This window comes from Pieris napi, chromosome 22, assembly GCF_905475465.1.
Source record: "Pieris napi chromosome 22, ilPieNapi1.2, whole genome shotgun sequence".
Lineage (NCBI taxonomy): Eukaryota > Metazoa > Arthropoda > Insecta > Lepidoptera > Pieridae > Pieris > Pieris napi.
This window is the reverse complement of record NC_062255.1, coordinates 1,367,952-1,389,882: the sequence shown is the minus strand read 5'-3', so window position 1 is coordinate 1,389,882 and position 21,931 is coordinate 1,367,952. Positions and strand designations below refer to the sequence as shown.

General features: G+C 34.6%; 1 protein-coding gene across 1 annotated transcript; it reads right to left on the bottom strand.

The window, feature by feature from the left end:
* Positions 1–7: 7 nt before the first annotated feature.
* LOC125060775 lies at positions 8–20,481 on the bottom strand. The gene is made up of 5 exons (XM_047665830.1): positions 20,358–20,481; positions 6,017–6,862; positions 2,971–3,175; positions 2,664–2,820; positions 8–320 (listed from the first exon to the last, which is right to left on the bottom strand). The coding sequence occupies exons 2-5, from the start codon at positions 6,399–6,401 to the stop codon at positions 153–155; spliced, it is 915 nt and encodes a 304-aa protein (XP_047521786.1). The 5' UTR covers positions 6,402–6,862; positions 20,358–20,481; the 3' UTR covers positions 8–152.
* Positions 20,482–21,931: the final 1,450 nt, after the last annotated feature.

Below are 21,931 nucleotides of genomic sequence, written 5' to 3'. Positions count from 1 at the left end.
CAAAAACTCTTGCGGTTAGTATATTTCAATAAAAGGAAACTAGTCTAGCATTAACCCATAAACCGAATAAAATAAGAAAAATACGTGATTATGCTAAAATCAAAAAATTATTTATTGTCGGCCATTTTGAGAGCGCCGACATTTTGCTGTCGTCAGAGACAAAGGCGGCAAATTTCTTCATTGATCTCCAAGAGTTGATCAATGTAAGATTGGTCTGAGATGACTTTAGCCAGTTTTGAGATGATGCGTAGGAGTTCACCGGGTTTGTAATTCATCAGTTTGTTGCAAAGGTCAACTTCTTCCAAGATGGTCTTTGGTATCTGTAAGGAATAGTTTTTTAATAAAATTTTAAAAAGATAAAAATAGCATGAAATCCTTAATTACAATAGTAAAATAGCATACATCTTTTTATAAGTAAATATAAAGATTTAGTATTGTATGAAGTGAGTTTGAATAGAAATACAATTGAGATAGCTATGGAATGAATAGGGAATCTCATATTCCGCTATTTACCAAAATTATTTTCGAAAATCAACTGTGTTTTCATTTCGTATCCAAAGTGCATAATTTTACGTTTTACGTAATACTGTTTAATTAATTTATAAATTGTTTCTAGATTAAATACAAAAAAGTTTAATCGTACATTTATAACCTACTTCTTTATAGATGTGAGTAATTTACATGTTAAGTAGCCTTCATACTTAGGACATACTTAATTATTAATTATGTACCTACTTTATTTATTAACTAATTCTTTATACTGAAATTACGCCAGATATACCTATGTACATACATTTTTCCTAATAGTAGCTAAGCCTAACAGCCTAACTTTCGAAACATTTTTTCCGGAAATTACCTAGATTCAAATCATACAGCTGTACTTAAATTTTGCAATATGAATGTCACAGCCAACTAGCTTAATTAGTTGTTCAATCAACAGCCTAGCTGCGCCTAAAATATGGCCTATTTAACCAGCGGTCAATTGATCAAGCCGCTAGGCAAATATGAAATTACTTGGATCGGTGACGTTTCATTACTTCACTACGCCTAGTTTGTTCATTTCAATTACTGCATAGCGCCGAAACTTTTCAAACTTTTAATAAGGCCCCGCGCCGCTTATGATTTTCAAAGAAAAGTAATATGTTACATATTTTTTATCCCATCACTTGGTCACGAATACGCTAGACTAGTGCTAAATGATGAGTATGAAGTCAAGTCAAATTATTTATCGATATAGGTAATACAATAAACGTCAAAAAAAAGAAAATATATTACTGCCAGTTCTCAAATCAAGGGCGTAGAACGGAAGAGAAGAAATGGAAATAAACTCTCCGCCACTCTTTTTAATCGCCAAGCCTTTTGTTTTACACAACGTTTGTAAGGAGCTGCAACCATTACACCATGTTCCACATGACATCTTAAGTAATCAATAATAATAAAATAAATTAAAAACAAAGATTTGTCCTCTATCAGCAGTGCGCGTGAAATACGAGCACGCACTTACATTCTCGTGGGAACAACACGCAAATACATAGTCGAAATAACTAACATCGCCCCATACACGAATTCAAGTACGACCAGTCACCACAAGTAGCACCCGTTCACGAGTATCATTCAGGTGTCTAGTTAAACGGAGTTGTTTAGTAAAAAGGCTATCTAGTTGGCTGCGACATGAACATGACAAATAGACAAAGACTCAATCTAAACCAATAAATTAACAACGTTAGCTAATAATACTAATAAGTCCACCATAATCTATATCAGTCGAAATATTTTTCAGGTTCGAAATGTTTTGAGATACTGATTCTAACGTCGTAAACAAAGAGTCACTTTCCATGTTCGTGCAAAATGTTATCAACTTTACACGAGTCACACAATTAACAATGGACTGATACTTCCTAGAAATTACGTCAGTTAAGGCAATAGTTTTAATATTATTAGTACTTAGTAGGTTCTCTTGCTCTTGCACTCCTAGTAACTTTTGTGTAAACAACTATGTAACATATATATATATATATATACAATATACATACTAACAATATTTACAATTATATAGATATAGGTGACCCGACAAACGTTGTTTTGCCATGTATGTATATTATTTCTAGGAAACATTGTTTTAGTTCAATAAAAATAACTATCTGCTTTAATAAAAAATAGGGGTTAATCGTAGAGGGGTGAAAATTAAAGGTTGTTTGTGGTGGACACCCCTTATCACTTAAGGGTTTGATAGATAGATAGTAGCCGATTTTCAGTAGTAATTTCATAAGATTCGGTCGAGCCGTTTCGGGGGAGTATGTGAACAAACATTGTGACACGAGAATTTTATATATAGACTATAGAGATAGATATATTAATAGAAAAAGCTAGTTTTCTATTAAATATTCGTCAGTTTTCGAGCCGATAACTAAATGAAGGTTAAGAAACGTAATTAAAGCTTAAGAAAATAAATAAACATTAAAAATTATCGTTGACTTTGACAGAGACAAAAAGGTTTTTGTATCGATAAAAAATTGTTATAAATTATCAACACTATCACAAATCTTTTGATAAATTTATTTTATTGTTTATTGTCTTGTGTACTTATTCCCAATGATTACGATTTGATAAAGTTTTGACTTATGACAGAAATAAACAACTGTCTAATATTAAAATAAACTTACATTATCAGGATCGGAGAAAATGCTGAACTTGTATTTGGCCTTCCTCTTTTCGCCGTTGTCGAAGAAGAGAGTGAACATGGCATCTTTTCCTTTCCCTCCCACGGGGAAGTAAAGACCAGCTATCAGGTGTCCTTTTTGGTCCCGGGCCAGTAGACTCCTGGAGAAGATAAGTTGTGTTAAATATCTCAATATCTCCTGTGAATCTATTTAGTACTTTTTGCTTATCAATTATTTTCATCCTCGTACTTTTTTAAACTTTATTAGATATTATTTAAATATAAACCTTCCATGGCTTTCATCTCCTTACCTGAAGTTATAAACTAAATTTCTCCTCTCCGTAACATTGACTCCATCAAGGTATGGTCTGCCAACATATACAAGAGATGTTTGGTACTTTACAGTGGCCCCTCGGGTCACGCGTTCATGCCATTCTACATATGCACTGTTTTGGGGATTGAAGCTGTATTCATACTCCTTCCTGCAGTGTGGCTCTTCGGATTGTGTGAACCAACCTAGTAGGAGAAAATTTTTACAATGGGTCCCCGTAACAAGTCGGAAAATGCATATATTATCTATATAATGGTGTTCCTTTTACTCGATTAGGTACAATACTTTTTAAATCATTGAAATCGGTAAATTGGTTGCGAAGATATTACACATTTTGTACAAGCCAACCGCGGCGCGGCCGAAATGCTCATGTGACGTCACGATTTCCCTACCGACCGCGCGCTCGCTCTCCGCCATTCATTTATTAAAGTTCACTCGATCTTCGCGGGTCGTGTTGTGGTTTTGTGGTTTTTATGAGAAAATATACCACATTATAAGTACTGTTTAGTACCGAAATGTACTAATACTTCAAATAGTACACCTGAAAAACTGTTTTTTAATGTGCCAAGGGACCTGAAAGTGCGCAAAAAATGGTGTACTGTCATGAACAGGGGTGACAGTACACCTTACATTACTCATGTGGCAAACAGTAACTTAGTAAAACTTGTTTACGAATGTTAAAGAAAAATACAGGGTCGTACTAGGTATATTTCAATGAATAAATAAATGATAAAAAGTGTAAGTGGTAAAACCCAGGGTCCTACTGAGGCTCAACTAAATGAAATGTGCCGTTCCCGGGAATATTTCCCAATGCCGGAACAAAGGGGAACATTCCCGCTTTGGGGAATATGTATCTTAGGTAATAAAACTGTAGCCAAAGTGAATTCTATGTAATTGAATATTTTTTTGAATAATCGAGTTATGAGAGCTCCATACACGCAATAGAAACCAAAAATATTGTTTTTGAATTTCTTGTCTGTCTGTCTGTCTGTTGAACGCTTTTCACGCGAAAACCGCTAGACGTATTTTACGCCTTTTTTTAAAAACTCTTTGCGAATATTTTTACAATACGTTTAGTTTAGCCACCACTGCTCTTACTTCTGGTTTCAGATGTTTTCCTCTTTCCATAGCGACTGTCTCCTGTATGGATGCCCCGAAAATCTGTTCAACTAAAACACCATCAGTCTTGCAGTTTCGTGAATTTTTGACGCCGTTACTCTGCAGTTTCTTAGTTCCCTCCACAATGGTGAATCAGCTTGCGATAATTTTGCTTCTTCTGCTTTGCTACAGTCATCTATACTCATCCGATTTGAGCAGAAGTCAATAAAATGAGCAGCATCATTTATATCTATACCCTCTTTTCTAAACTCACTTATTAATACATGTAATGAAATTTTTTTAACGCGCTTTGTGGTACGCAATAGGCTGCCAGCTGGTTATGATATATATATAGATTTTTCTTGTACTTTTTATTTTTACAGCTTCTACAAATTGACCTTTGACATAACTGACATCTTGATTTTTTGGTGTGCCTGATCTCATATCTTTAGTCTTTATAAATTTTAAAGTGGTGCCCACCGTAGCTAATTTAGGCTTAGTCCAATAACATTTTTTTCTGTTGGGGATGGTTTCTCGCTTCGTCTGTGAAGCCACATAAAAAATGCTACACAGTGCTTACAACCTCCCAGCTGAGCAGCACAATCATGACAATGTTTAGTATTATTTCTTGTGTTTCATCACAAGTAAATGTGCAGCAATAAGCTTTGCCCTTTATTTTATGTTCTGGTGTAATTTTTGCTTTGACTGTGCATATATCTCCTGTTTTTTGCACTTGAACAAATCCCACAGCTTCATCACCATATGATTCACGCCCTGACCTAAAAAAAATATCGTAAGCGTTTAGAATACGTATACATTAGCGATCTCATTAGGATTGCTTGTTCAAACAATCTAAGGTAAACGAATAAAGTATACCTACCGATTACTTTGTTTCTTATATTCATTTGCACTGACAAAACTAGACGACAACAATACGCAAGTCAATGAGATTGAAATTAAATTAATCATTTCGTCGGGCACTTTTCTTACTTACCTACCAGCAATGTGCCGTTCGTTGCCTACTAACAATACTAGGAACTAACTCCCAATAAGATTTCCGACTGGCAATGCACCCAGAAACATTGAGAAGAATATTTCCGGCAGCATGTTCATATCCATAAAACTTACTGGGAATTTTCCCGGGCCTGAATACGACCCTGTATTCCTGACCTACTTATTATCCTGCTGTTTTGATTAGGTTGATGATGAGATTTGCTTACCTCTGAAGTTTCCAACCACGAATTTCAGCGCTTGTGTAGTTTGATTGATGATTACTAAGATAATCAAATACCATTTAGGTAGATTATCGGATTGCGCTTGCTCAAAACCGATATCTAGCTTATTTCTACCACTGATTTGTTATATTATAATAAAACCTTCTAATATTAAACAAATCAAATCACTTATTAATCGATTGGGTATAAACTGGTGACGTTACGCTCCGTGTTGGACGAGTATCGCCAACAGAATAAACAGCACGGGGCGCGCTATGGTTCGGCGGCAAGCGTTGAGATACTGTGACGTCATCACTTGCATTCGCGCGGTCAGTAAACCTTGTTCGGTATTTTGCCCATAACTTTGTCAGTTTTGGTCGTAGAACAAAATTTTTTGCACTTTATGTTTTAGTTTCTCAAGGACTATAAAACTGCATTTATAACATAAAACCATTACGGGTCCCCATTATAATCGATATAGTATTAATTGTCATGTTTTGTTTAGAAGGTCCATATGGTTCAACGAAGATCAAGTGAAAGATTCATCGTCCTCAAAACTGAACTGATAAGCTGAGAAACGAGCTGGACCGAAATCGGTGGAAATAAATAGTCCGTTTCAGACGCTTTCTTGCTCACCAGACATGAGCTGCCGATCAAAGAGAGAGTTTAGAAGGTAAATGCGCAAGATATATACTAGCTCTACGTATGACTTACCAGTGTGAGGATAAGCGCGATCAGCCATGACAGTGACAATCCTCGGCACATGGTACCCAGGATCCGCAAGCATGACTCCAGATCTTCCGTCAACGACCACCTGAATGGCTACCATCACGTGCTCCTTTTCCGCCATCGCCACGCTCTCAGGCCCTGGCCCACTGGTCACGTAATCATGTACGTCCACCACTGCTTCCTCACACGAAACGAGACCCATCGCCGCATTGAACCCTCGAAATTTCTTATCAAGAACTCTCAATCTTCTGATCAGCTCAATACCCAAACCCACGCACGTATGCTTCTTACTCCTGATTGGTGGTGCATACCGTTTGAACAGGTCGAATAGGGCCTCCTGGGTTTTGGTAAACTCGTCATAGAGTGACATGAAGTTGTTAACGGAATCATAGTTGTCCGTAACGAGGAGGTATCGAAGGATTGTCTCCGCTGCCGTCGAGAGTTCTTCGTGAGTTGTTGCTGTCAGTACGAGTGGTTTGCGTGGTTGTGCCCACCGGGAGACCGGCAACGGGTTGGTCACATCGCTAGGGGCGTCTTCCGTGGGCCCCTTATTCGGTGGGGTCACATGCCGATCAGTCGGCAGGGGTGCGTTCGCATGCCGGTTGGTCGGCAACGACGCGGTCAAATGCCGGTCGGGGGTTTGGCAACCTCCCGCAACCACAGCGAGTCAACTCGGCCACTCGGCGCCCCAGCGTCCAACGGCGGGGGCGGCCGCCTCGGCCTCCGCCCTCGTGCTGGGCCGGGCATCTTCTCGCACACGCTCGTTGGTTACTTCGACCTTCGAGAGCGCCTCACGCTTCTCTAACACCACTACTGATGATTTTTCACGCTCTGAAAAAAAAAGAAGAAAACGTCACAAAGAGCACGTAGTTAAATGTTGCAGATATTCTTTATCTAAATCAAACCTCAAGATTTCAAAACTATGCGCAAACAATAGACGATAATATCCGCAAAGGAATTTGTTTTCATAGCATCTGATATGAGTGATACAAGCTCCTTGTACACTTTGCTTACACAGGCTTTCTTAGTTTTATAAGCGTGGCGATTTCCTAAATCGTCGGAGTTACGCCCCGAGAGTATAGCCAGACGAAGACACTGTCTTCAACAGTTGCATTACATTCGTTTCATAGCAGTTAATTTTTCATTATGTATTTCGCATATTCTATTGTTGTACGCGATTGTTTAATTATAGAGTAAAAATAATATCCTCTATTATTTAAACCATCCCGATGACTCAGGAACCGTACATTCTTTTTATATAACATATTCAATTTTCCCGAAAGGTTTAGACAGAAACGCATTTATTGTATCTCGATATAAGAGTAGTAATGACATCTATTTGCAAGCGTTTAAAATTAGATCAACGTAATTCAAAGGAAGGCCAGTTAAAATTAACAGCTTGAGTAATCTGAAACGTTTGATTCTAAACTTTGAGGATGAACAATGACAACTATTCTGGAGCCGAGTCAAATTGCAGCGTAGGAAGTTAACTTTCACTGGCTTTTCACTGTAAAGGTTACCAAACGCAACCTTTGTATTCCGTTGGTATATCCTGCGTCTATCGTTTAGTTCTATTAAAATACATTTTTTTATTTATTCATTATCAATACTTCGTTTCAATAACATAGTAAAATTAACAAAATTAAATGAAAAGGAGGGCAACTGGCGGCCTTATCGCTTTCGAGCGATCTCTTCCAGGCAACCACTGTTGAAAAAAAAAAAGAAAATATATTAAATAAGATAAGGTAAGCAAGAAGTGCAAAATACATAATACATATAATTATTTACACAAAACTAATAAGTACAGGAACAAAAAAATAAAAAGTGCACACGACAATTCTAGATCAGTCTCACGTGAGTTAGTACGCAAGTTAGGGATACGATGTGGACAGGTAATGTTTGTACAAAAGAGATTTTTGTCAGTGGCCAGTCCATTCGGTTACAGTTTTTGCAACCGAATATTGTTACAAGGCTTAAATCTTAACAATACCACACTGTATCCATTACATTAGCATCTCAAGGCAACCATTAGCTTTCTAACAAAATCAGGACTTTAGTATTATATGTGCGCTAATATTGAGTCATTGACATACATAATTATAACACATCACGTTGAATTTTCTTTGTTTACCCGGAACTGAGTAATCACCCGTTGCCATGACTCATGCTAAATTCTTGGTAATCCAGAGTTCATTTCCCGCTATTTCAAAGGCATCTGAAATATAGTGTAACGATTTTCTTCTAAGATTTTCTTCTCTTGTTATGTATGTTTTTTTACATTAAAGCGCTTCTAATAACAGCTTATTAAACTAGCTTTATATAACAACTAGCTGACCCGGCGAACGTCGTTTTGCCATGTATATTATTTCTAGGAAATATTTTTTAATTCAATAAAAATAACTATCTACAATAAAAAATACAAATTACAAAAGAAGTTAGTTAAAAATGAGTATTTAGAAGTAGAGTATTTAGTTATTTCACGTGATTAAGGACCGTTCAAGTATTACGAAAGCACTTTGTCTTTGATTTACTTATTTGGTGATTACGTCAACAGTAATTATTATTTTTTTTTTTTTTATATTTACTTTCTTACACATATTACCCCCGCATTGTCTATGCTTGAAAACGAAATGTAGTATCGAGGATTCCTACAAAAAATAATACGTTTATGTACTTATTATTGAGAGCTTTGCTTACTTTTTCTGACAAGAGGAAGAGGGGGGGGGGGGTTAAATTGCAGTAAAACTGCTTACGTAATACATGAACAGCCCCTTATTCCACAAACTAATTAGTTTAATTAATGATTATCTAACACGTGTGGATGAAATGCAGTTTAGTAAAATTGTAGTGTGAAATTGTAGGCGTGTACTCGCTGACCTTTGAATGAGGTTAATTGGATCAGCGATAAATAGAAGGATATATACATCAGTAAAACATAGTATAATGTTATAGGTGTCTTAGAGTAAAAAAAAAGGGTGCGTGTACTTATGTACGCGCGTAAGAAGTTATACTTCTTTGGCATTATTAAAAATAGTTTTTGATTGCATGCAAATAATTAATTACAATTAAATAATCAAAGACTGGAAAAGGTGTCATTATAGTCAATAAAGTTCAGTTTACATTTGAAAAATTAAATAAATAAATATTTAATATTATTCTCTTACATTAAGTGTAACATAAATTCTATTATTATTCGAATGTTGTTTCTAAATTATAAATTGGATATATCCAATGCCGCAGCATCTTCCGTGGGCAACTTCATTCTGTTAATTGTGTCACGGTGCGCGCACATCGTAAAATTTCACTCTCATAAATTTTTCATAACGCGCTTAAAGAAGTATAACTTCAAAAATAAGTTTTTTAAAACTAACCTCTGAATAGGGCAGACATATTTTTGCGTCTGTTTCACCATTCAAGGAAAATAACGCACTCAATAAGGGTTGAAACACACGATCAAAGTGAACACAAATTTTCAGATTTGTGTGGATTTTTTATTTAAATCCTTTCCAATTACAAAAAAATGTCGTCCGATTTTCTTTTGACATTTCCCTGTCACTGTCATATTTATAATCTATCATAGTGAAATTGAAGGGATATTTTTGTTCGACTCATAAACTAATACATCGAAGAAGGTCGTTAATATTTAAAATGCCAAGTCATAAAAATTTAACATTTGAGTCACGAATTTATTACTCTTAAATGATTTGCATTTAATAAACAGTCAATTAATGATTGGTTGCCTTTTTATTAAACTAATTAATTTGTATGTACTTCTGAAAAGTAAGGTTCAGAAATCTTTTACTTTTAAAGCATATTTTATATAGCTTAACTTATTAAAAATACTAACGATTATAAGATTTTATTTTAAAATACGTAAAACACCTCGATAAAGTAGTTTTTTAAATAAATGTATGTATAGACAAATGTTTAAAAAAAGAGTGGCGGAGAGTTTATTGCCAGTTCTTCTCTTCCGTTCTACGCACTTCATTTGAGAACTGACAGTAAATGGAAAATTAGAAAAAAAAATTGTCGTTCATAATTGGTGTTATATGAATAAACGATTTTGACTTTGACTTTGTCCTATATGGAAACAAAGACGTGCAATAGACAAATTTATGGTAACTTAATCTTTAGTACACGGTTTCAAGGTCGTAATCAAGTAAAATTAACTTAAAACATATAAAAAATGTAAAATCAAGTCCTTTCCGCAAATAATATCAAAATTCCGTTGCCATAGTTACCGCAATGAGATGTCATAATAGGAAGCCATAAATGAATATAAGATGGCCGCGGTCTAGTTTTGACAGCACGCTTCGTGGCACGAGACTGCAAGTAGGTCATTGTGCCAGTCTTATCACGTGATCTAAGGGCATTGTTGATTGCCTTGACTACTTAGTTTAATATGTTCTTTATTCGTTACTAGCTGTGAACTGCGTGAAGCCTTCCTCAACAAATGGAGTGTTCATGTTTTGTATCTTATAGTCCTCTGTGTTATATACTTAGATTAGATTAAAAAAATCTTTTTGTTCAGTACTAACCCTTTGACAGTAATGAACACAAGAAATAATAATAAATCTTGGCTTTTAATTAATATTGTGCCATAATCAAAGATTTACTAAAATTTTAAACAGGTACTTATTTTTATATATTTAAATTTTATACAAGAACAGATACGAAAAGTCGTATAACTTGGACATGTTTTGCATCATCATCGATACGACTTGTTGGTTGGCAAAATTCATGAAAGAAAGAAGAGACAGGCTGGTAGAAGGAAGACGTCGTGGTTGCGGAATGTTCGGGAGTGGACCATCACATCCGCCGTGGAGCTTTATAGACTAGCGCTAGTTATTCAATTCAAATTGTTAACAGCAAATCTTTAGCAATAAAGTGGCACCAGTAGAAGAAGACACAACAGGTGAAGTGACTCTAGGAATCATTTAAATCCTTCAAATCTTTTTTACACTGTGAATTTTTACTATTATAATAATGTTTACTATTACATTATTTTCCTTTTTTTGTGTCTGAGCCGGAAACTAACTGTTGTGGTCTCTGGCAGAATGACCAGCAATGGAACACGTCTGCTCCACAGCATAATGCTGAGCCAGGGCCAGTTACAACCACAACACACACACATTACACACTTTAAATGTACCTTCTTTATTTCATATTTTTTGTTATGTTTCTTTTTTTTTACTATTTTGTGTTATGTTACGTCTATAATAATTGGAGAGATTTCGTATTCCTGTATTATATTTAGGAAATAACATTAAGTTTAAGTTAAACAGTTAAGCATGCCAACCTCCTTGGCAGAGATTCAAGTCTTCGACTGTGAAATATAGATGACATCATTTCTGATAAAGTGCTTTAAATTTTTGTAATCGAGTCTTATGCCAAACTATACATAACTTTCTACATAGTTATAACAGTTTTCTTTTGTATCTATATACATGTGCTATTTGAGTTGATGTTTGAGTATGATGTATGCAAGCGTGGTTGCGACATTTCGTATGTCAATAAATTAATCGAAAAACAAATGTAGAGTTTATTTAAATTGAGTATGTTCCAACTTAGGAACAGTCCAAGTTTCATCAAAATCCGATCAGTAGTTTTGGAGATATGATATGATAATGATACCTTAAAAATATAAAAAAAAAAATATGTTTATTATGGAATATAAGGTATCACTTATTCCACGTCATTAAATTTGAAGCGGTAGACATCCCTACTCATCGGCAAAGAAGACAGAGGGTGTAGGCCGAGAGAAAAGCCGACGTAAAGAGCTCTCGGTACCTACTCTTTTAAAATATCAAACAACACTTATTTTAAAACAAATATCGCAAATTAATTAGAAGTAGCCTGGTTAGCACTAGTCCCTTTTATCAACCAGATAATCGTTAAGTTTATAGTAAGCATTTTTACTCAGCTTTTCTTTAAGACATTTCTTACATTTATTAAAAGGCAGTGATAAAAGAGCCTCTGGGATTTTATAAAAGAAGAGTATCTCTTTTCCCTAAAATTTTCCCAAAAATTTTATTGTTTATTCATCAGGAGATTATAATGAGCCTAGTATTGTCGTATAGAATATCTGGAGCACAAAGGCCGGCAACGCACTCGCGAGCTCACTGGCATTGAGTGTCCATGGGAATAACTTAACATCAGGTTAGGACCGTTTGCACCCTGTTCCATAAAAAGCTTATGTAGAAACCATATCATTCAAAATCCTAAAGATTTGGTCCCTTAATAATGGGCATAAATAAACGATTAAAAGATATTTAAGGCAGTTGTGAGCTAAGTTGCCTTGGTTTAATATTTACGTGAAAATGTGCGTAAGCAATGAACGTGGGACGCACGTGGGAGTTATTACGTCACGAATTTCCACGATCTCTTATCAATGTGATTGCAACGTGTGGGCGCAATCAATTTTCGCAAAACCTTGTATAACATGGCCAATTAAGCCAAAAGGTTACTAGTGCACTAGAAAACTACTTTAAGTCAACATACATTTTTAAATATATAAAAAAAGTGCGTGAAACTTCTTTGACAAGTTAATTTTTAACTCTTGTTCATATAATGTAAAATATTAGATTTCTATAAATTATTTGATTGTCATTAAAATATTAAAAGTTCGAAAATTAATACAAAAAATGAATTTAATTTTTTAAATTTATTTCTTCCATAATAAAAACGCGTGGCATTTTAATTTACAATTCGTCATTTCAGATTTCAATAAATTATTTTGCAAAAAATATAAAATACTAATATTTCATAAATGCTATTTACGAAATTTTAATTTTAAAAATATCTATCATAATATCTATAAGGTAATTCACCCTTTTCACTTTCTCTCAATCGGTCTCAATCGCTATCTATCTTTTCTTCGACAAAAACGCTGCACATCTTCGTGACGTTCCGTAAAATATTTTCATGCGCCTTAAGAAGTTTTACTTCAATAAAGCCTTCACAACAGATAAACACTTAACACAACGTAAAAGCGTAAGTAGCTTGAGCCATTCCTGAGGTCGTAGGTTTGATCCCCGGCAGCAACGGTAAAGTAACCGCCTTAGACATTGCTTGTCAGCCACAGCCTTATCACCTATTTGCCTGTCTATTAATATAGGAACTGATCAAGAAACAGAAACCAGAGGCCAAGACAAAGGGTTGTAGCGCCACAGGTTTTCAAACATACGATAGAAAATATTTCTAAGCGTTTAAATAAATAATGCAATAAATTCACGTATCGAACTAAATGATAAGAAAGTAATATAATGATAAATTTTCAAAGTGACACGTGGGTGATAAAAACATTAATTAACTATATAAGGTTTATAGTGCATTACAAATCGTTATGTAAAATTAAGTTGTTGTGTATTCATATTTTCTTTAAATAAGATAAAAACTAAACTTATTACAAAGCTTAAAAAATCTAAATATTAAGTTCTTAATAATTTAACTTATCAAACCTATGTTGAACACAATATTGAAAATGAATAATCAGACTCGAAATCTGGCTAGACCGAAGTAATTCCCAGCCAGTCTGGATCGAACCTTAAAATATTGAACAAATCCACGATACTTTGAGACTGTATAAGTATAAAACATCTAAAACAGCGTCATGTTACACTAAGAACTTAAAATATACGAGTTAAAAATCAAAATGTATTTATTCATAATGGTAACGTCAATATTTAAAATGGAGGACCTAAATTTACATTCACCGCCAGTTGCAGAACGTAATGCAGACAGGAGAGAACTAGCATGAGATTCTGCCACCCTTAAATCGCCACATTCTTGGTTAACAGGAAAATTGTAAGGAACTGCATTAAGCCACGAGTGATATCCGGAAACAAAACGTCATAATAAAAACCCTTAGTAGCACGAAATTACATGGGTTAACAAAAACATGAAAAACAAACATTTCTTTTTAAAATTTTGAATTAAAAGCAATTGTGTCTATTTTTAATCTATTTAGTATTTTAATTTGCGTTATGTTATAATTATCGAATACGATCTGATATGGCGAAATTAAAATTAACAATTATTATTCGTTCCTACATTTTACATTAAGTCACTGTTAAGGAGTTATAGTTGAGAATTGATCACTAATTGATTGAGGGTCTTGAAATTAAATAAACTGCAATAATAACACGTGCGAATCGTATGACACTTTTATTTTAACTAAGTAAGAGTAGTGGACTGTATATACATATTTGGACATGCCGCCCACCAAAGGACGCAGTCCTTTAAAAGAAATAACATAAAAGAAAAAATAAACACTTAACAAAATTACAAACTATAGTTCAATACAATTGTTTCACGAAAGACACAATAGTATGCATCAGACATTGTCTTTCATCATATTTAAATGGCTTATTGACTATTGTACATAAAAATAAGACAAACCGCCCACCGTAATATGTCTGCATACATAGTTGGATATAGCATTACACAACAATTCACATGTTATAGTCTATTAATATATGTATATTATAGCGTAGTATAGTAAGTACACAGGCATCTAACACAGTATATAATAATTTTTAAAACATACATAACAGGTAAGTATTACATAGTTTGTATATTTTGTTTATTACATATTTCCAAATAAGGTTTTTGTTAACAATAGTAAGTTGATATATAAATTGATTTTCACTTTTAAATGACTAATGAACATTTATAATAATAAAGTAACAATTAAAAATAGACTAATTATTTAGTTAAAATGCATATTTTTGATACAGGTCTTTTGAGCGTTCCGCTTCTACATTTGATCGATACTACCCGGGTCACATTGTCGGGACCGATATGCTTTTTAACTATTCTACCCATAATCCAGTTACCAGGAGGAACATTATCCTCCTGTATAACAACTACATCATCAATTTCCGGTTCTAAGTTATTTTTAACATTCCATTTGTACCTATTGTTTAGAATTACAAGATATTCTTTAGACCATCGGTTCCAGAAGTCAGTGACCATTTTTTGTGTTAACCGCCAACGATCGCGATAACTGATGTCTACATAAGCATGACTTTGGTCAGCTACATTAAGCACAGGTTCGCCGATCAAAAAATGTCCAGGCGTCAGTGGGAGAGGATCATTAGGGTTGTCACTTAAGACAGTCAGAGGTCGTGAGTTAAGGCAGGCTTCTATTTGAGTCAGCATAGTTGTGAGCTCCTCGTAAGTTAGAGTGGTATCGCCAATAACCTTTTTAAGGTGTGTTTTTGTGCTACGTACGCCAGCCTCCCACAAACCTCCAAAATTAGGAGCGTGTGGGGGTATGAAATGCCATGTAGTACGCTCTAATGTTAACATTTCTGCTATTTCACTAGGCACTGAAGATTTGGCACTGTTAAACATTGTCGTTAATTGTTTTTCTGCTCCTACAAAGTTTGTGCCATTGTCACTATAGATATCTTGACAGTGGCCTCGTCTTGCTGTAAACCTTCTAAAAGCGGCGATGAATGCCTTCGAAGTCATGTCTGTGACAGCCTCCAAGTGTATAGCGCGTGTGGCCATGCAAATAAACAAGCAAATATATCCTTTAAAGGACTTTGCTCCTCTACCTGGGGAGAATCTGATGTTAATAGGTCCAGCATAGTCCACACCGACCGACTTAAATGGTCTATTGGGAGTTACACGCACCTCTGGTAATTGACCCATTAACTGTGATGATTTACGTTTCGAATATCTAATGCAAGTCACACACTCACGGTAACATTTCTTTGTTTGATCTTTAGCTCGTAGTATCCAGTATTTTTTTCTCAAATAATTTATCATCAGTTGTGGTCCTCCATGCATTGTTTTCTGATGAGCATCCATAATTATAAGTCTGCTAAGATAGTTTTTAGCAGGTAAAATTATAGGATGCTGTGTGTCGTACTCCACGTGTGACTGTTGTATTCTTCCGCTGACTCTTAGAATCCCATTTTCATCGATAATGGGCGTAAGACTTCGCAGTTTACTCTTTTTAGAAACATATCCCAGAGTCTTTAATTGTTTCATTTCATCCTTAAATTCAAACCCTTGAACTTGTTTAATGCAAATATCTAAGGATTCATTAATTTCTTTTGTTGAAATATAACTTGTATAACACCGACGCTTATCTTTAGTTGATTTTAAATTTAGCCATCTTCTACAGTATGAAATAACTCTCAATAACTTATTTAAATTAGAAAACTTAGACCATATAAATTCTTCTTCGGATGTACATAAAGCAGTTAAAGATTTAATCTTCTCTTCTTCTTGTGTATCTTCGATGTCGACCATACTCAAATTTACATCTAATAAAGATAGCCAGGCGGGTCCATTCCACCATAGCAAGTGATTTGATAGATCTAAAGCTTGTAGACCTCTTGACGCACAGTCGGCCGGGTTCATCTCAGAAGTAACGTGTCCCCATTGTTCGTAATTTAAAATATTTAGTATATCAGATACACGGTTACTTACAAACGTGTTCCAGCGACTAGGTCCTCCCCTTAGCCATGCCAGGACTATGGTTGAATCAGTCCATGCATGTAAGTATTCGTTAGATATGTTTAACACTTGTGATATTTCAGAAATTAGCTTGGCCGCCAACACAGCACCACATAATTCCAGTCGAGGTATTGAAATCTGTTTCGTAATTGGTGCAACCTTAGTTTTGGCTGATATTAAATTCACATAAACCTCATTGCCTTCAATGACTCGCATGTATACTGCTGCACCATATGCTGTCTCAAATGTTAATCTTAAAAGCTTGTAATGTTTTATTGGCTCACTCGGATTAAATCTCCATAGAACTCTTTGGTAATTTGTATCATTTTCTGACACCCTCACCATTCTATACATTTTAATTATATCTGCAGTAAGGCAAATCTTATAAAGCCTCCATCTCACCAATATGTGGCGCAAATCTTGCTGCAACTTAGGACCAATATGTAAATCATCATTTAAAGAAACATTATTAACTCCTTTGCACGAAGCGTCAAAGACTATACGAAGTTTTGTCGTCTCCTTATCTTCGCGAAGTACCGCGTGGTGCGGGAGATAGACTGCAGTGGGACTATCAATTTCTGCATGTATAATTTCAACCATATGATTTAAATTTATATATTCGTTTATGACCTTGTGGTATTCTTCTTTAAGTTTCTGGTTTTTTAATAATTTTCTTTCTAATATTTCAAACCTCCTGGCAGCAATTTCTTTAAGATTTCCTTGCCTACATTGTGGATTTCCAGTCTTGAATGGTAGTTTAACCACAAATCTTCCTTCTTTATCTCTTATAGTTGTACTGTCATAAAAATGTTCACAAAATTCCTCTTCTTTTGATAGTCTCTTCTCTATAGTATTTGGTTCATTCTCGATTTCCCAAAATTTCTTGAGCATCTCGTCATCTTTAAGTTGAACATGCAAACTTGCAACATTTGTGTCCGAAGAACCTGTTTCTTGAGGCAGCTTTCCTGATAGCACCCAACCTAGGCATGTTCTCTGTGCTAGTAAGTTGCCCCTAGGATGTTTGATTATACCATCTAAAATAATGTTACTGTATACGTCTGCTCCCAAAAGAATGTCAATTTTTCCAGGTGTTTTGAAGGCTGAGTCAGCCAACTCTAAAGATTCTAGGTCTAACCATTCAGGAGCACTAAGTTTGGTAGTAGGCAGAAGTGTTGTTACTGAACGCAATACATATGCATTCACTCGTATTATTGTCTTAGGATCGTGGCGAGATTTCACGTTAAGTGAAACCATGTATTTGATTCTCATTTGCCCCTCTCCCACACCTGACACCCAACCACTTACTGATCGGCGCGTAAGATTAAGCAATTGTACTGTAGCTTCAGTTATAAACGATGCTTGCGACCCTTGGTCTAACAATGCTCTAATAATATGTTTGCAACCATTCCTACTCTCTACTAATACCTCAGCAGTAGCTAATAGGACACTATTTTGACAATTTTCCTTGGAAAAGTTAGTTACAAAGTGTACATCGTTTGTTATAGTATTAAGCTCACCTTTAGTTTGTTCAGTCATGGTACCTGTCAACGTGGATTCCCCTTCACTCGTAGTCACCGTGTTTCGATCTCTCTCGTAGTGTAGCAATGAATGATGACGACGCCCACATTTTCTGCAACACGTTGACTGGCGACATCTGATTACTGAATGTGATGGGGCAAGACAATTAAAACATAATTTATTCTGCTGGACGAACTCTTGCTTTTCTTTTGTAGACATGTCTGCGAACTCTTTACAATAATAGATGTAGTGTTTACCACTGCATAACACACATTTAACTTCCTGCTTATTCACATCATTGTGTATACCTGAATGAAAGGACTTAGGTTTAGCAATAGGTGTTGCAACAGGCTTAGGGTATGGTGATTTCACTCTGTGACTGTCTATCATTTCTAACGATCGAAATCTAGCTTCAAGAAAATCCCGCAGTTCTGCCCAAGTAGGTAATTCGGTGTTACTCAAACTAAGTTGTTGTTCCCATCTCTTTATCGATTCATTGTCCATCTTTGATATTACTAAATAATTAATAATCATATCCCAAGTGTCGGTTTTCACACCGAGATTTTGCAACGTTTTTAAGCATACCGACGTAGTGTCTACTAATTGTTTAATTGAACTCGATGTCTCCGTACTTATAACCTTCTGTGAAAATAATGTTCTTAAAATTGCATAGCAATTCAACCGTTTATTATTATATCGTTTCACTAACTGGTTCCATGCCTCATCGTAGTTTGCATCCGTAGTCGAAAAGTTGCGTATTAATAGTTCTGGGTCACCCGATAAATTACTTTTTAGATAATGTAGTTTTTGCACCGGCGTTAAAGACTTGTTATTATGAATCAAGGAGCAAAATAAGTCATAAAAAGTTGTCCATTCTTCATATTTACCTCCAAACTTCGGTATTTGTATTGACGGTAATTTAATATCATTTAATGACCTCTGTTCGTCGCCACCCGCTATTGAGGTATGTGATAAAGGAGACTGTTTGGTTAAGTTTTGAAAGTCCTCCTTCATAGTGGACTTGTACTGAATATATAGCTCATCAAAAATATCACTAAAGTTTCCTTTAAAATAGCTACTTTCCTTTTCTTCATCTTTAGATATTTTTAAAATTAAACTTTTGTGTCCTTCCTTAAAGTCCCGCCATAATTGTTCTAACACTTCTAATCGAGTTTCTATATATGATATTTTTATTCTGTCTTTCGGTGATTTCCTATAATTCTTTTCTGCACTTCTTAATGTCTCCAACAACTTAAATTGATACTCAAAAAGACCCTCCATCGTACACTATGACTTTGAGCGTAGTTCGTAATTATCCGATTACTCAGACCCACTGAAAAAACTGAACACAGCCCAACGTAATAGTACTTCACAGTATGGTGTGTATATAACGTAATTTATTTCGTTTTTATAGGTTAATTTCACTTTTATAATGTTATTATAACACTGTAATGAAACACTGATCACACAAAAATCCTTCCAACTATTCCTTATCGCTTAGGAATGTGAGCATCTATTGTTCTCACTGTTCGCCAACTATTGAACAATAGCGATGTTATCCGGTTCGATTTTGGACCATATGTTAAGGAGTTATAGTTGAGAATTGATCACTAATTGATTGAGGGTCTTGAATTAAATAAACTGCAATAATAACACGTGCGAATCGTATGACACTTTTATTTTAACTAAGTAAGAGTAGTGGACTGTATATACATATTTGGACAGTCACAGATAAAGCAATATCTACATATAATATTCGTGTTCAAAACCTTCCGAAAAGAATGTCTAGATTGAGCATTCTGTTAAACGACACAATATATATAGATAGACAAGACCCCATCAAACACAGCTTAAACGAAATGTCACGGGAATTAGTGTAAGGATTTCTCTTGTGAAAATAATTTCTATACTTCAGACAACAAAGATCTATCGGTTGAAATTACAACAATTTGTATTAACTTTAAAAAGGTATTAAACTGAATAAACTGTCCTTGCTTTCTATCTACGACCTTTGAAATTCCTAAAGTATATATAATATGAAAGTGTATTTATTTATTAGTCCATGGTTAAATCTATAACCAAAAAATATTTTTCAGTTGGTAAAGCGATCTGCGTCATGAATATATAAATAAAAAAAACAGTGAATTAAACCCTAACTTACTGTATATTTTATTCAAATACACTTTGTTTATACACGCGAGAAAACAAATTCCGTGCGCAATGCCTTCTCAACATCCCGAGGCATAAATAATGACTTTAATGTATGAAACATGCGAAAATTACAAGAGTTTTTATCATGAAGATTATATATTAATAAAATAGTAAATTTACTCACCCATACAACGGCTAGCAGCCAAATAAAAAAAGAAAAACAGATGCCGACGGCGCGCCTTGTGCGAAACGTCTCCCGACAAAACCACAGACAAACTGATTACTGTGCTATGTCGTTACTCGTGACCGCTTTATTATACGCAGCACTAGTGATGTGCACTGTTGCTATTTTAAATGCTATTTCAATTAAGTAGCATAAGCCTTTAATTGCTACTATAATGTTTTTGAAACAGAGACAATCTTTAAGTCCTGTGAATGATTCTTTGTAATGAACTAATTGCTATGATTCGTGCTTTTCGCAATTTTATGTTTTAATTAAGTGTTTTGGTTGTTAATGTTTTTATTTACATGGCTCATTAGATAATTAGGGATACTAGGATTACTAAAGTTAAATAATAAACTATTTAAACAAATGATTACTTTGAATCCTCTTAAATTATAAAGTCATCTTTATTGCTTTGTGATGTTTTTTTATAAACTACATACATACAGCTGTTAATTTCCTTATGAAACTGTATAGGTAGTTGCATAAAATAAGTCTAGACTTAAATCCCGAAAAGCATATATGGCTTTCCATAATTAATATTGTTAAAGTAATTTTGTACAATTAAATAGTGATTGCTAAATTAAATTAATATAAAATCAATTATTTTTAAACCTAAATACACATTACTCACAGTGTTGCGATACGGGCAGTTGCTTTATTGGTATGCTCTATATTAGATAGCTGCTATTTTTCACCATTCTACCAGCAAAATACGGCAAAATCGATATTTTACTCTCATCACGTGCAACGTGGACGCTAACTGCTCTGCGCATGACAAGCTGACACGCGGCCGCCATTGTAAACACGCTACTCAGCATCGTAAAACCTTTTTTTATTTTTTATCAGTTCAGGTATGGAGGAGGAGGAGCTTATGCTAAAAGTAGGAAGATTATAGAAGTGTCTTTTTTAAAAGATTAAAAAAAAAGGAACAATCAGTTTGACCTGTATGTATGAGATATTGTTGCGATTGGTTAATGTTTGAGTATGAATGGTAAATTGCGTATATATGTTTGCATAAACATTCATACATTCATAGACATGCGTCTGTCCACTAATAGGCCATTCATTTAGGTACAGGCATATTCTAACTTAGGAAGTCCAAGTTTCATAAAAATCGGTTCAGTTATATTTCAGATATCCTCGCAGGTAAATAGTGTTAACAGGTATTTAATGTAAATTTTTATAAATTACATTTATCGCATTTTGTTTTAATTGTAACATCCCTATTTTTTTCTTTGTTTTTTTCCTTTCAAAGTATGCGAACTTAAAAAAATACCACCACCACTAATATTTCTGTTATTGCAAAATTATAATTTTATTATAAATTCATATAAAACAATTTGCTCCCGTATCCGCCCTTGTAGTTGAAAAATGCATTCATGAATTTTTATACATAATTCCTAAAGCCATTTCTTGATTGCCGATAATATCTTACAGGCGTTATATTTTATAAACTTTCATAAGATTACTAAGTAAACTTTGTATATTTTTAATTAAAGTTTAACATATGTAAAGTAGTAAATAAATCGTAT